This window comes from Diadema setosum, chromosome 13, assembly GCF_964275005.1.
Source record: "Diadema setosum chromosome 13, eeDiaSeto1, whole genome shotgun sequence".
NCBI lineage: Eukaryota > Metazoa > Echinodermata > Echinoidea > Diadematoida > Diadematidae > Diadema > Diadema setosum.
In genome coordinates, this window is record NC_092697.1 from 25,522,214 (window position 1) to 25,536,352 (window position 14,139).

At 37.2% G+C, this 14,139-nt stretch overlaps 1 protein-coding gene across 1 annotated transcript; it reads right to left on the reverse strand.

Moving 5' to 3' along the window:
• Positions 1 to 11,387: 11,387 nt before the first annotated feature.
• On the reverse strand, positions 11,388 to 12,398 carry LOC140236517 (uncharacterized). Its single transcript, XM_072316440.1, has one exon. The coding sequence runs from the start codon at positions 12,396 to 12,398 to the stop codon at positions 11,388 to 11,390; it is 1,011 nt and encodes a 336-aa protein (XP_072172541.1).
• Between the last annotated feature and the right edge of the window lie 1,741 nt (positions 12,399 to 14,139).

A 14,139-nucleotide genomic window follows, 5' to 3' on the forward strand; every position in this document is an offset into this window, starting at 1 on the left:
GCATGACGGTTATTTCAGTCTCCTTAACATAACGCAGTAGGTCATGACTATAGATGCACAATTTTACAGCCATGACACAGCTACAGCAAAGCTTGTCTATTCCATGACTGTAATTTATTTGTTCCTACTCTATTGTTTAACTTATCGATCTATATTACATTTTATTTGTGGTATAATTATGCTATGTATATAATTATGCTAATTATGCAATTCAAACTTACAGTTCAAAATTTCATTTTTCCTCTATTGCTGTAAAGCAAATTAAAGGAATGCGAAAAAGTCTTCACAAGATATACGTGACATAACTTCAGCTTTTCCCTAATGTACAATATAAGACAGTCCGATATGTGATAACCTTGTTGTCATTGAGCAGGTATCGTCAGAGAAAAACACATTTTCCATAATTATTCATAACAATCTGTAACTATGCGTAACTCTCCGCAAGTATTCAGAAGTATTCGGAAGTTTACGCAAATCGAAAAAACAAATAAGGTGTCAATTCGTAAGATTATCCGCAAGTGGACGCAGGTGTCTGCATCTGCTCGTATCTGTCCGTATCGCCTGCATTTTTCCGTATTTTTTTTTTTTTTTTTTGTAAAAAAAATCTTGTGACGGCAAGGGATCCGCGAGAGTCCGCAGGAAAAATGACTTTTTTGGACGTTAACTCCGGACGCACAGCATTATGTGACTGGGGCTTTACGGGAGACCACTTTTTGTCGTGTTTTGGCCGTGACTAAGCCGTAAAACGCTGTGTGATCGGGCTTTTATTCAAAAAGGGGCGAAAAAGAAGGCGTGCTTTATCTCCCAAAATGTAAAGCTATTCACGAACGAATCTCACTTTCTTATAATGGAGTTAGATTGTGGAACGCTTAGGCAAAAAATGTAAGAAGAATTAATACCAGGAAAACTTTACGAAGTAATTCAGCAAAACACATTTTCATACGTAATCATTTTGTTCATTGTGTAATAAACAGGTGTTGAAGGACCAACGCCTACCAGCACCTTGTGTTATCTCTTGGTTCTTTTAGCAACCTCATTGTGTACATTATTACCATCAATTGTATGTTCATTGAAGGTCGTTTTTGATGAATAATTTGAGATTACTCAATCATTTATCCATTATTATATTCGATATGTTTTTTAGATTGTTCAGAAAGTTAAATGTGCTATGTATTAATGTTGATGATAACACAAAAGCGTTATATTCAAACTTTCTTGTACATAAACTTGTAACACTTATGGCATAAATAAACTCAACGTCATGTATACCCCATCAATGCTTTGATTAGCCAACTGAAGATCCTACAGAACTATCGCGTGTCTTCCTACCTCCCTGGTTTGAAGCGTAATATTGTAAGAACCGCATACCACTATGCAGGCTTGTAATAAGATCATCTCGTTGTTTGTTTTTTCTATAACTGATTCAGGTTCATTTAGTAATCAAATTGATCAGGTTAAGTTAGTTCTTTTGTAATCATCATCGTACATGATTATGGGCCCGGGTGCTTTATCCAGGGTAAATGCCTCTTCAGTGTTGCTCCTGCTCTGTAAGAGGGCCCTGCAAATATTACTACCCTGGCGTTGTCAGGTACTTATCTACTCCGTAAACGCCTGACATGGACATGGTGGGTAAAAGAAAAGAAGTAAAAGAAAAAAGGAAATACATTATGTTGTCCATTTATCTCTCTCTCTAAAAAAAAATCAAAACAAAACAACAAAAATTAGCGAAAATATTCACTCTTGAAGGAGTGAACAATAGAAAAGAGTGAGTTTAGAATGAAATTGGAGTGGATCTGGTGTGAAAACGTTTATTTTCACGACTTTTGGAGCGACCTCAGCGATGACTCGAATATTTCTTTCGAGTGATCGAAAAGTGTCGGGAGAGTCACTTCGTAACATCAGTGACCAATGTCCACATTGTCTCTAGTATAGGGTCTTATATTAATATAGGAAATTGTGCAACCGTATTTCACGGTGTAATAGAGAGGAAGATATCACTCAAAGACAGCCACCAAAGCCATAAGAAATAACAAACAAACCCACAGTAACAACAATATTACTTTTGCATTACTTACATTAGTAATATACTATGTTGTATAATGTGCAGGGAAAGGCGATATTGGATGATAATAACATTTTGTTCAATTCTTATGTTTGCATGTCAGTTTTGGGATGTGTTGTTTGGATGGAATCACTGTGACATGAAATTGTGTGAAAGTTACTCAAGATTTATTGAATGTGTATTCATTGTTATCAAGTCGCCGAGTTGTAACAAGGTAAAATCTCGATTCAATTGAGTATATAGATGAAAATGTGGTGAACAATCAGAGAATATGTTTTCGTTATATCAAAGCTGTCTTCCTCCTATTAAGAATACCCAAAATTCCAACGAACAACCCCCTCCCACCAACAAATAGATAATTGATAAAGCTCAAAGAAATGCATTAAGTAGTAAGCCGTGATTATCCCAAAGTTAACAATTGTCAGAATAATCATTTAAGCACACATATATGCACACATCACTCTGATATTTAGGTGTGTGTGTGTGTGTGTGTGTGTGTGTGTGTGTTTGTGTTTGTATGTCTGTAATGTATCCAATAAGTTTTTCCCGTCCTTCTACAAGTACATCCTTACTGTTATGTTCATACTCCCATAGCTGCTACCTTGAAGATTCTTGAATTGTGTATTATTTACAATTACGTTATGGCATGATCCCCTCAGAAGATATTCCATTCGTACCAATCGCTGTTACATTATATATGACAAGCAGACGTAAAAATGACTGTATATCATACTTCCTTTCCCCTTTTGCTTTGCATTTGTTACTTATTTATTTCCGATTATCAAAAGTATATTGGTTGACTCAGAACAATAAATCTTGTCGTCATATGCAGTGTTAACAACAGCAATTACCCAAATCCCCTTCCTTGTCACATCAAAATAAGTATTGTTGATTTACAATGAACTGAAAGTCAAAATTCAAGGCTTATATTCATAATGATCCTTTATTGAAATCCCAAATGTATTATTTATTCAAAAAAATGTAAATTGTTTTCAAGAAACGCTTGAATTCTTTGCAAATTGGAAGATATTTTCTCACTGATATTCTAAAAACATTGTAGAGCATACTTTAATCAACTGTTAATATAATTGTACTTTGTATGCTATTGGTATCTTAGCATGGGGAAGAAGAGCATCTTAAATTTTTGATCAGATTTTTCTGATCCGGGAATATACTATCAGACTCGTTTTAACAATAAATAACTTTTTATTTGTTGAATGGTTGAAAACTATGCAATGTACTTGTACAGCTTATGAAAGAAGTAATTTGCATAAAAGATTGGATTGCAATAATACCACAATAAAAAATAGCACCAATTTGTCTTAGGCCTTGTAGTAGCACGTTTTATGCAAGTTAATGTGTAAAGGCGTCAGGTATTTAATGACATTGCGTTATTAACCGTAATCGACGCGGTATTTGATCATTAAATACAGTATGTCAACAAGACCTACAGAGACATGGTGTGTATAGATCGCCTCGATGCATCATGGGAAAACTGTGTAGATATATCTTTGACACGACCCAAGAAGACGATCCTTGTACATGTTCCTACTGAAGCCATTGAGGTTTGCCGGCAACAGACGGTTTGACAAGGCTAGCAACGTTGATAGTGATGATTTGACTGTTCTTCTTTCGATAATTTTCACACCGCTGCGGAAGAACCTATGCTAATATATTCTAGAATCCACGTCATCCTGATCGCGCCTGATTAAGGTGGAAAAAGCTCAGACTGCGCATGTACACGAGCAGCTTCAACGTTCAATGTGCATCATTTCAATTGGCAAGGTGAATTGGAATCTTTGAGCTTATTGCCTTGAGTTCAAAATGGCTGCTTTCGTGGGACTGAACGTTGGCGGTAAGATTTATCAGACGTCGCTTCACACACTTACGAGGGACCCCAATTGTTTGTTTCGATCGATGCTGACTGGTAAGTTAACTTGTCCACATGACGAAAAGGGCAATCTTCGTATTGATAGAGACGGAGACATATTCCGGTATGTTTTGAATTACCTGAGATATGGAAGACTGTTTCTCCCAGACGGTTTCACTGAATATGAATTGCTAGAATGCGAGGCAGACTTTTTCCAGCTCAGCTCCTTGAAAGCCGAGGTTCAGATCTTAATGGGAAGGTCTGCAGCGTCGGAAAAGATCTGCCTCAATGTTGGCGGGAAAATCTACCAGACGACACGGACGGACCTGTCTCGCGAACCTGAGTCCGTCTTTCGTACCATCCTCGACGAGGATTCCGCCTCGGCGCGCGGGCAACACTTCATTCATGCAGATGGGAATATATTTAGACACATCCTAAACTTTCTGCGACACGGCTACGTCATTCTTCCCGATCGATTCGAAGAGATAGAACTGCTGAAGGCGGAAGCCAGGACCCTGAAGCTTAGATCTGTACTGGCTCATGTTTTGTTCGTGCAGACAATTGATGACAGTTCCTTTGGTGGAGGACTAGTACTCTTTCATCGCCGCACGGGCAAGCAGAGTTTCGTCGTCTATTTGCATCGAGACGGCTGGAAGGCGAGACTTTCTGTCTTTCTGGACTTGGTCAAACAGGATTGCACGATATCGCGTTGGGGACAAGTTCGTTCAATCGCCTTCAAGCTCGACGAGTCTCGATTTGGAGAAGAATTACAAATCGAAGGACTTCGCCACCGTGGTCGAATGTCCTATCCCACTTCTAAAGCCTCCGTGGTAAATATCCTGTCGGTATGTGGCTACTCTACCCAATTCGTGGTCGAGGTGGACAAGCACACAAGTGTATCGGTGTTTGGCTGGCAGGATAACCCGGTCAGTCGGGACTTAATTCAAGACGTCCTCACCTGGTTAAACCGTACATAAGACGTCATTAGAAGACAAACTTATATTTGTTGTTTTATAGGGCTTTAATTGTTTCGATGTTAATCATGATGCCTTCCGAAGACATCATCATCTGTTATTCATCCTCGGTGAATGATGACTGATTGAATCGATAGATAAGAAATGGTATTTACAAAATTAATGTGGCTATAAATCGTAATCATAGTCGATCTACTTACCATTGTCTATACTACAGTGCGTATCAAAAAAAAGGTAATCCAACTTTGGAGGGCTACTATCTTATAATTATCAGCTATGGAGAGTGCAATGTTAGTTGAGAGGAAAGGGGAACTCTTCCTCTTTCCATTGATACCTATCTATGTTGACAAATGTCATGCATGACTGAGCACATGGACTTTAAAGACAACAATGACAAATTGCACATTTTCCAAGTTTGCATGTTACTGTGAAGGAACAATGCATATCTCACTGCATGGATGAGATCTGTCAATGGAGGTGGTCGAATCATCAGGCCAGCCTGCATGACTGCAGGTTCGTGTTAAGGGTTTCTTCTAACCATCTATGGTTCATAGCCTTCAACATGGCCACGTTGTTGTAAACTTGGTCCTTCCCATAAAGGCTAAACCATTATCCATTTTTCTCTCTTCACATTTAAGACATGGTTTGTCGCTGCGAGCTATGTGTTGAATATGAACAGAGAAAATGGATTGTGTGGGTTGACCTCTGTGGGAGTGACTTTAGTTATCCAACAGGTGGCCATCTTAAAGGTTATGAATCATAAAAGGTTAGGATAAAACCCCTAAACACAAACCCTAAACACAAATCTGCATTCGTACAGGCTGGCCTCTTTGGCCACTTTCATTGACAGATCTCATCCATGCAGTCGAGACATGCACTGTTCCTTCACAATAACACGCAAACTTGGAAAAAGTGCAATTTGTCATTGTTGTCTTTAAAGTTCATGTGCTCAGTCATGCATGACATTTATCAACATAAATAGGTATCAATGGAAAGGGGAAGAGTTCCCCTTTCCTCACAACTAACAGTGTGCTCTCAATAGCTGATAATTATGAAATAGTAGCCCTCCAAAGTTGGATTACCTTTTTTTTGATACGCACTGTATAGCACTCTTCAAGATTGAGAATTGAGGAGCAGCTATACTAGCTGTTACATCAACTGACAGACAATATCAGGAATGTCTGAAGTTACAAAACCTTTGAATTTAACTAAAACATGTAGAATGACCTTTACATCTCACATAAAGTTCACATCCAATTGTCGCAGTGAATCGATACAAATGGAACCGAAATTAACAAACAGGACTTTTATACCAAATCTACGATGTAATCGTTCGGTCTAGTCTTGATATTGTGATGATAATTATGTTTTCACACAAAGAGTAGGTTGATCACGTTTGATCTATTGCCTACAATATTTCTGCATGCTCGATGTTATATTTTCGCAACTTTTCTTTTTTTTTATTGATAACAATCAGTTCCCATACTTTCTGGTAGACAAGTGAAGTGTGTAATTCGCTTCTTAATAATCTAGACTAAATTTCTTATCAAATTTCCTCCTTTTTGACACTCAAATATAAGCTTACCCGAAGATCAATTGCCCCAACGTAGCAACAAATAAGGAACACAGTCATGTTACTCTCAGTTTACTGAAATATAAATGGGAACTGTACACATGGATTGAATATCTACATTCTATAGGTCCTGAGGGAGAAATATAGTTTTTATTTTAATACTTTGGTTGAGCAGTCTGAACTATGACCTGATAAGGTATGTTTAATATCACAATGATTGAGATGTATTATAACGTCAGAGGACGGGTATTTAGTTCCAGAGTGTTGATGACCTATCAGTAGCTCAAATTCGAAATTACGAGTAATTTTTTTTTCATCATTCTCTTCATTCCATCAATAACAATTTTCTGCTTACCTCAGAACCAAGGTGTTGTTTTCTTTGATTTTGCTGACACAGTCATTTGCTGAGAGTCATATGTTTGGGGCTTCATATTACGTGAGCCTTACATGTCAGGACGGAAGCAGTTATTTGACTTGACACCACTTTGACACGACACGAATTCAAAACTATTTTTTTCTTTTTAAAGACTACTCTTTCTTGTTACATGAATGGAGAAAGATAAGATGCCAGAACAAACAGTATATTTTGTGTCATTATAAAGCCACAAGAAAGAAAGGAAGAAAGAAAGAAAGAAAGAAAGAAAGAAAGAACTGTCTCACTAGGATTCACCAGTAAGATAGGCATATACCCGACTTGCTCAAGACAGCGACTTTGCCGATAGTTATTGTTATTATTATTATTATGACGTATTTTGTCTGTATCTTTAAGGGGTGAGACTTTTAGCAGTATACACACAATCATTCTTCTATGAAGGAGAGTGTATTTATCCGTAAAGAATCTACCGGGATTGTTTGCCTACTTTTTTCCCCTCTGGGATATTCATTATTATACATCAAATATGCATTCATCTAAACACATAATAAATCATATTATAATGAAATATCGTGATTCAGACCATCATAATCATCATAGCATACATATCAAGAGAACAGGAGTCTTAACAGACACCATTTTTTTTTTTTCTGAAACACTTGCAGCTTATGATTATTTCTTGCAATGATTTTTTTTTCTTTATCATGATATTCCCTTACACTTTCTTTACATAAATCAAAACAAGGAATTATTCCTTTCATTTTACAAACATAGATTCCATATCATACAAGCATATAGGGATGCAATTCAATGACGAATTGTTAATACCAACAAAAAAATAGTGATTTATTTTCCGTAAATTTTCCATATTATTTTTCGTAAATGTTATTTCTAACCCATCATTGACTAGACTTGATAGGGAAGTAGACTGTTTGTCTACTTCTCTGTAAACAATGCTACATCATTTGAAGTAAGACAATGAAAGGACAGCAAAATGATACTCTGATCCTCACAAAACATCTCGGAACCTTGAACGTACTGTTTTGTCAAGAGTTTGCCCCCGAATTAAGAGTCTGACTTTTTGTTTTTGTATACACGAACGGAGAACGGGAAACTGTTTCTGCACATTACATCTCTACAAAAACGATCAAATAAACAAACAAAATAATAGACTCTTTTGTCTAGAATGTCACATTCACGCATAAAAGTCTTTGCTCAGCTGTCCAGCAGCTATCTACTTGATACCATCTCATCTCAAGTTCTATTCATTTCATTTCATTTTCAACATCATGTTATTGTAGTAATTAAAGATCGCAGTGATCAGTGGATGTTTATACCAACCTCGCGAGATCACGAGAAATCTAAATTAGCATGCACGTTCCGATATCAGCCACTATGGTCAAGAGATTAATGGATTTTGATGAATCGCGAAAAAAAAAATGACAAGTGAAAAAACCCTGAATATTAAAAGGTATAAAGAAGAAGAAGAAGAAGAAGAAGAAAGAATTAGTAAGTTCTTCATTGCCAATGAATAAACTGCTGAATGCCTGTAACTTTATTACCCTTATCTTATTTTGAGGTTTCTTTGAATGCAATAATTTATTTCATGCAATAAACAATACGTACTTTACAAAACGACGCTGCAGTGATATATTCATATTATAATGGATGTATGTATATCACATGCATCCATGGTATGTAACATCAAGCAAATGAGAAATGTGCAATACATACACACATTAGCAAAATAAGAAGTTATACCCTATCCCTTGTGGTAGTGCAAAATGTAAAGCAATAATCGTAATCATGAGAGGATTAAAAGCAATAAAGATTTTTGAATGTGATGTATCTTTTGGAATTTATAGAGTTCAGTAATAGTTCCTCCGAGAAATCAAAAGTAACGAAAAATGTTTCTAATAGCTGATCTGTACATGTCCGATGAGAGAGAGAGGAAAAAAAACCTACAAACAAACTAGAGATTGTAATTTGTCATTACTGACAAATTAAGGTGATCCGATTTTTTTTTAATCAATGATTCGAGTCCTGATCGCAATAGGCATGACCATACAAGTTTCGTCTGTGTTTAGAGACATTGGCCGTGTGATGTTTGGATTCTCATTTAGAAAAGGGAGTCATATCTGCCATCTTTGGTACCAAATTCTGTATACACTGAATAACGAAGATACAGCAACAAATACATATGACCCTTGACCCATCTTTACACTCCCAAGATGGCATCTGAGGAAAAAGTGGTTATTTTGTGAAATGATTCCTGCGACATCGTCTATATACGTGTGCAAAATATGGCAAAGATAGGACAGGTATTCACCAAGATACAAAATGCAACATTTGTGACCTTTGACCCTTATTTACATACCCAAGATATTGTCCAATCAAGTAGTTGTTATTGCATGAAATAATGTACGTGACATAAACTAAACATGTGCAAAATATGGGGGTGACAGGGTGTGTTTTTCTTGAGTTATTGCCAGAAAAGTTGCAGAAAAAAAGAAATATCTGAATACATCGAAGATAAGCTTTAATTTTAACCAAGATTTTTCACGTGATTCCAACATTGTATGAAAACACAAAGGGCACATAACGATAGCGCAAAGTCTCAGCTACAACATATTAAAATCTGGGAGAAATTCACCGAAGGGTAAGTGAGCTAGTCGTCGATAAAGACAATCATGTCAATTTTCATATCTAGAAAAATTCCCTCCCATAGAGATAACACGTAATAACGAAGATACAGGAAGAAGTACATATGACCTTTCACCCCACTTTGCACAGACAAGATGGCATCTGAGCAAAAAGTCGTTATTTTGTGAAATGATTCTTGTAACATGGTCTTTACGTGTGCAAAATATGGGAAAGATAGGACATGTATTTACTAAGATACAGGATGAAATATTTATGACCTTTGACCCTAATTTACATACCCAAGATGGTGTCCGATCAAGTAGTTGTTATTTCATGAAATAATGTACGTAACATGAACTAAACATGTGCAAAATATGGTGGTGATAGGGGCTGTCTTTCTTGAGTTATTGCAAAGAAAGTTGCAGAAAGAAAGAAATATTTCAATACATCGAAGATAAGCTTGAATTTCAACCAAGTTTTTGGACGTGATGCCGACGTCGTATGAAAAAACGAAGGGCACACTAACGATAGCCCAAAGTCTCAGCTACAACATATTAAAATTTGGAAGAAATTTACCGAAGCATAAGTGAGCTAGTGCTGGAGAAAGATAGTCATGTCAATTTCAATTTCCAGAAAAACTGCACTCCCATAGAGATAACACGTAAACTGGTCAAATTTGACAAGATTACTTTCAATCCATTTTTACGAGGTGATGCCGTCATCCAATCAAAATGCTGTTATTATATTAATGAAAGAGCATTTAATAAGCTACAACATACTGAAATTTGTGTGAAAATCGGCAAAGGATAAGTGAAATACGCTCGAGTGAACTTGAATTTTGATGACGTCATTTTGAAAATTTACTTTTTTTACTTTATTAAGATATTTGATATCTTTTAATCATTTTTTCAGCATCGCCAACCCATGAAATGACATGTACAACTCATCAGCTTTCAGAATATGTAAAGAAAATAGGGGGTCACCGTCCATCCTGACGAGTAAAATCGGATTCAAAATTGGCGGTTTTTTGGCATAGTTGCACTGTATATCGCCATTGACGCGCGCGCGGAATTTCAACTTTGACGGGCCCTTATGACGTCATATTGAGTCGGATTGACTTGAAACTTGGTAGAAATATTCCTTGACTTTTCAGGTATCCGATCGAAGTGAAAAAACGGGAAATTTCTATTGCATATGAGCTGTGCGTGCACATATGTGCGCGCGCGTACGCGTCCGTCCAATTTTTTCAATTTTTCAAAAAATGCTCTAAATGGTCTGAAACGTGTGCAAAAAAGTTTTGAGCTCGATTGGAGTATACAAATATTTCAACGCGCGCGTACGCGCACGTTTTAAGGGTAGAGATGGATTTTGAGAATATGAGTAGAATGCACATAACTTGAAATATATGTGACGTAAATTTCATTGAAAAATTGCATTCCAGTAATGAGATATGATAGAGAATGTGTTTTCATATAATGACGTCATAGTGACGTCACGGTCAACTGATCACAATGATGCATTAGATTTGTTGTCTTTAGGACATGATGCATACATGGTATAATTTTGAAATTGATAGGCAGGGGACTTTCTGAGCTAACCTCTGCACAACTTTTGGGGAGAAATAAAGAAACAAACAAAGAAGAAGAATAAAGAATCAGTACAGATACAGAAGGTGATCCGAGAGGATACTCGGATCACCTAACAAACGTACAATTTGGGAGGTAAAGCAGAGGTCCAGCTTCATCCTTGTTCAGGTCTTCATGATATTTTCATGAAATTAATTCCACAAAACACTTTTTAAATGTTTGCTAAACAAAACAAAAAACCCACTATAGGCCTTGCAGTCCTGTACCGCTGAGACTGATAAATCGAAAGTATCTCTCAAATAACTCTCAAAACTCTCTCAAAAACTCTTTGAGATTCTTACTGGCCACGTCGCTCGGTAAGCCAAACACCCCAAGATATGAGGAAGGGAAAACCTTTCGATGGGTTTCCATGCCAACTAATACAGAGAGGAGTACAACCAAGTCATCACTATTCGCAGGATAACGACAAACGTGACCAGGACCCGTTGTTATAGAAACTGGTTCTCCTGCCCGAGAACTGTCCAGAGTAACCGCCAACATAAGCACCTGGGTATTTCCTATCCATGTAGCTCGAATTGCATCAGCTGGATGCGAGCTTTCAGGTAGTAATGTTGCAGACACACTCGTCAAAGTTGATTTATCCTTTGAGTATAAGACAAAATCGTCTCGTCTGGAAAACATTGCTACACCCCTTGTAGCTTTGTTTTCTTTTTGAAACATCTTTAGGACCAGGATGTGGGCGCGAAGAACATCAAGCTTCAGGATTTTCACTTCATCCTCAAGCAGCGTCAAATCGAAACCACGTGGAAGAGCAAGAAATCCAAGCTGGAGATATTTCAGTGTGTAGCGGAAGAGCTCCCCATCACCTGGTAAAAAATACCTGTAGTTTACAGGTGTGGCTTGGTCTTTTAGGATCTGCTGAAAAACAGAGTCAGGCTCTTGCGATAGAACCTCTCCTTTTACCGTATATTTCGTTCCACCAACATTTAGAGAAACGAAGCCACCACGCATTGCCACTCTCAAAGTCTGAATGTCAGCTTTGAGAGATTCGAGTTGGTAGAAATCTGCTTCACGTTCGAGTAAGGTGAGCTCGTTGAAACCTTCCGGTAGAATGAGCTCGTTGTCCCGGAGATAATTGAGAACGTATCTGAATATCTTGCCATCACGATCAATTCTGTAGTTCCCCTGATCATCCCTTGCACTGGGAACGGAACCACTCAGTAACGTGGTAAAGAAACTTTCAGGTTGACGGGTGAGAGTAGTTTCGGATGTCTCGTAGATTTTCCCACCAACATTCAAGCCTACGTAAGACGCCATATTTCGTGTCTTCTTACCTTAACACCCGACAAGCGTATTAAAATAGCGACTGGTTGATATGGGCAGAAGTGAATGGCTCTGCATTACGGGTAATGAGTAATATTGCAACGCTGACCTCACAGCGACCATACTCGGGATAAAATTGTGTTCCTCTTCAATTATTTTTATGTGGACTTTGCTCCTGTAAACACGAGCGTGTAGGCCGAAGAGAACGATGAAAAATATATAATTGCATACCATTATTTGAATAAGGACTGGAGACACACGCGCAAACAAGGAGAGCGAAGAGTAAATAAGAGAACTGGAATCTGGGGGTACGGTATTTTTAGCCTTTTTCTGTTAGTTTCTTTTTAATAGCTTCTACAGGAATAGATAAGAAAAAATTACATTATGTATACAGGCATATAGGCCTGATTAGTATAATAGATGCATCGTATATGTATTTTTGTAATTTATATGTATATGTATAATATGTAATTATATATATATATATATATATATATATATATATATATATATAAACATTGTAGTTGTTCCGCGTATTGGCAGTACTAGAAATAGCAATGATAAAGTCACAACAGAGGACTGCAAATAGCCAATCTTGATTTAATGGATTATTCATTAAATCAAGATTGGCTATTAATGCATTCCCTGCAGCCCTCTGTTGTGACTTTATTATTGCTATATATATATATATATATATGAAGAGTTTTATCTCAAAACGAGCTAACTCCATTCTTGTTAAGTTGAGACATTTTTTACTAAAGCTGCTAGAAACAAAGAAAAAATAAGAAAACACAGGATATTTTCAATCATAACTTTTAGAATATTTCCTGTTATGTCACAAGTGAGGTATTTCTGGAAAGGTTTAATTTTGCTCTTTTCTGATGATGGACTTAATTCGAAAATATGTTGAAAAATGGCGCTTAGCTCATTTTGCAATAAAACTCTTCTATATAATTTTTGCATTACACCATGTCTGGTAGTCTTGTGGTGTTCGTTGCTGCCACACCAACCATGCCAACATCGCATCATTTTTTTTTATTACATTGTACTGGCGCTTGTTTCGTATGTATATAGCAGGAAGTATAGCGCTGGAAATAGAGACCTCAATGCTCGTCCACACGTCAATAGTATAGATTTGAATAATATTAACCGTTTGAGAACGTGGGTGATGGTATAGGGATCCCTGTCATCTTCCCAAACGTGTTTCGTGGGGGTGGGAGGGGGGGGGGGGAGTGTTAACAGCCGTAAGATCTTCTTCTTGAATATCTTGGCCAGATATGGTAATGCGCAGAAGACTGAATTATTGGGAGTCTTTACACCAAAATAATTATCAAGAAATTACAAAGCTATGTCAGCTTCATCGATGGCTGTTTAGGGAAAGCCAACCTTTTTGTGCGATGTGTGCGCTTTCCTTCACTATTGTTACAAGTAGCAAAGCGCAGATACACTGGTATAGTGGTGGCACTAGGAAATCTATCTGGTGTTGGTGAGAAGCTTAAGAGCTGCAGCTGAGTCGAACTCCATGATTATTGCAACTGTTTGATTTTTTTTTTTTTTTTTGCTCCTACACATTCCTAGAAGCACTTCAATAGTTGTCGTCAAGCTGAATGTGGTGCGGTGCAATGTGTAAGTGAAAAAAGAATTAATCATCAACATCATAAAAAAATATCTTTGATGGCTACAACAACTTCACTGAATTCGCTTGGCGACTGATACCCTTCCTTGACGTGAAGTA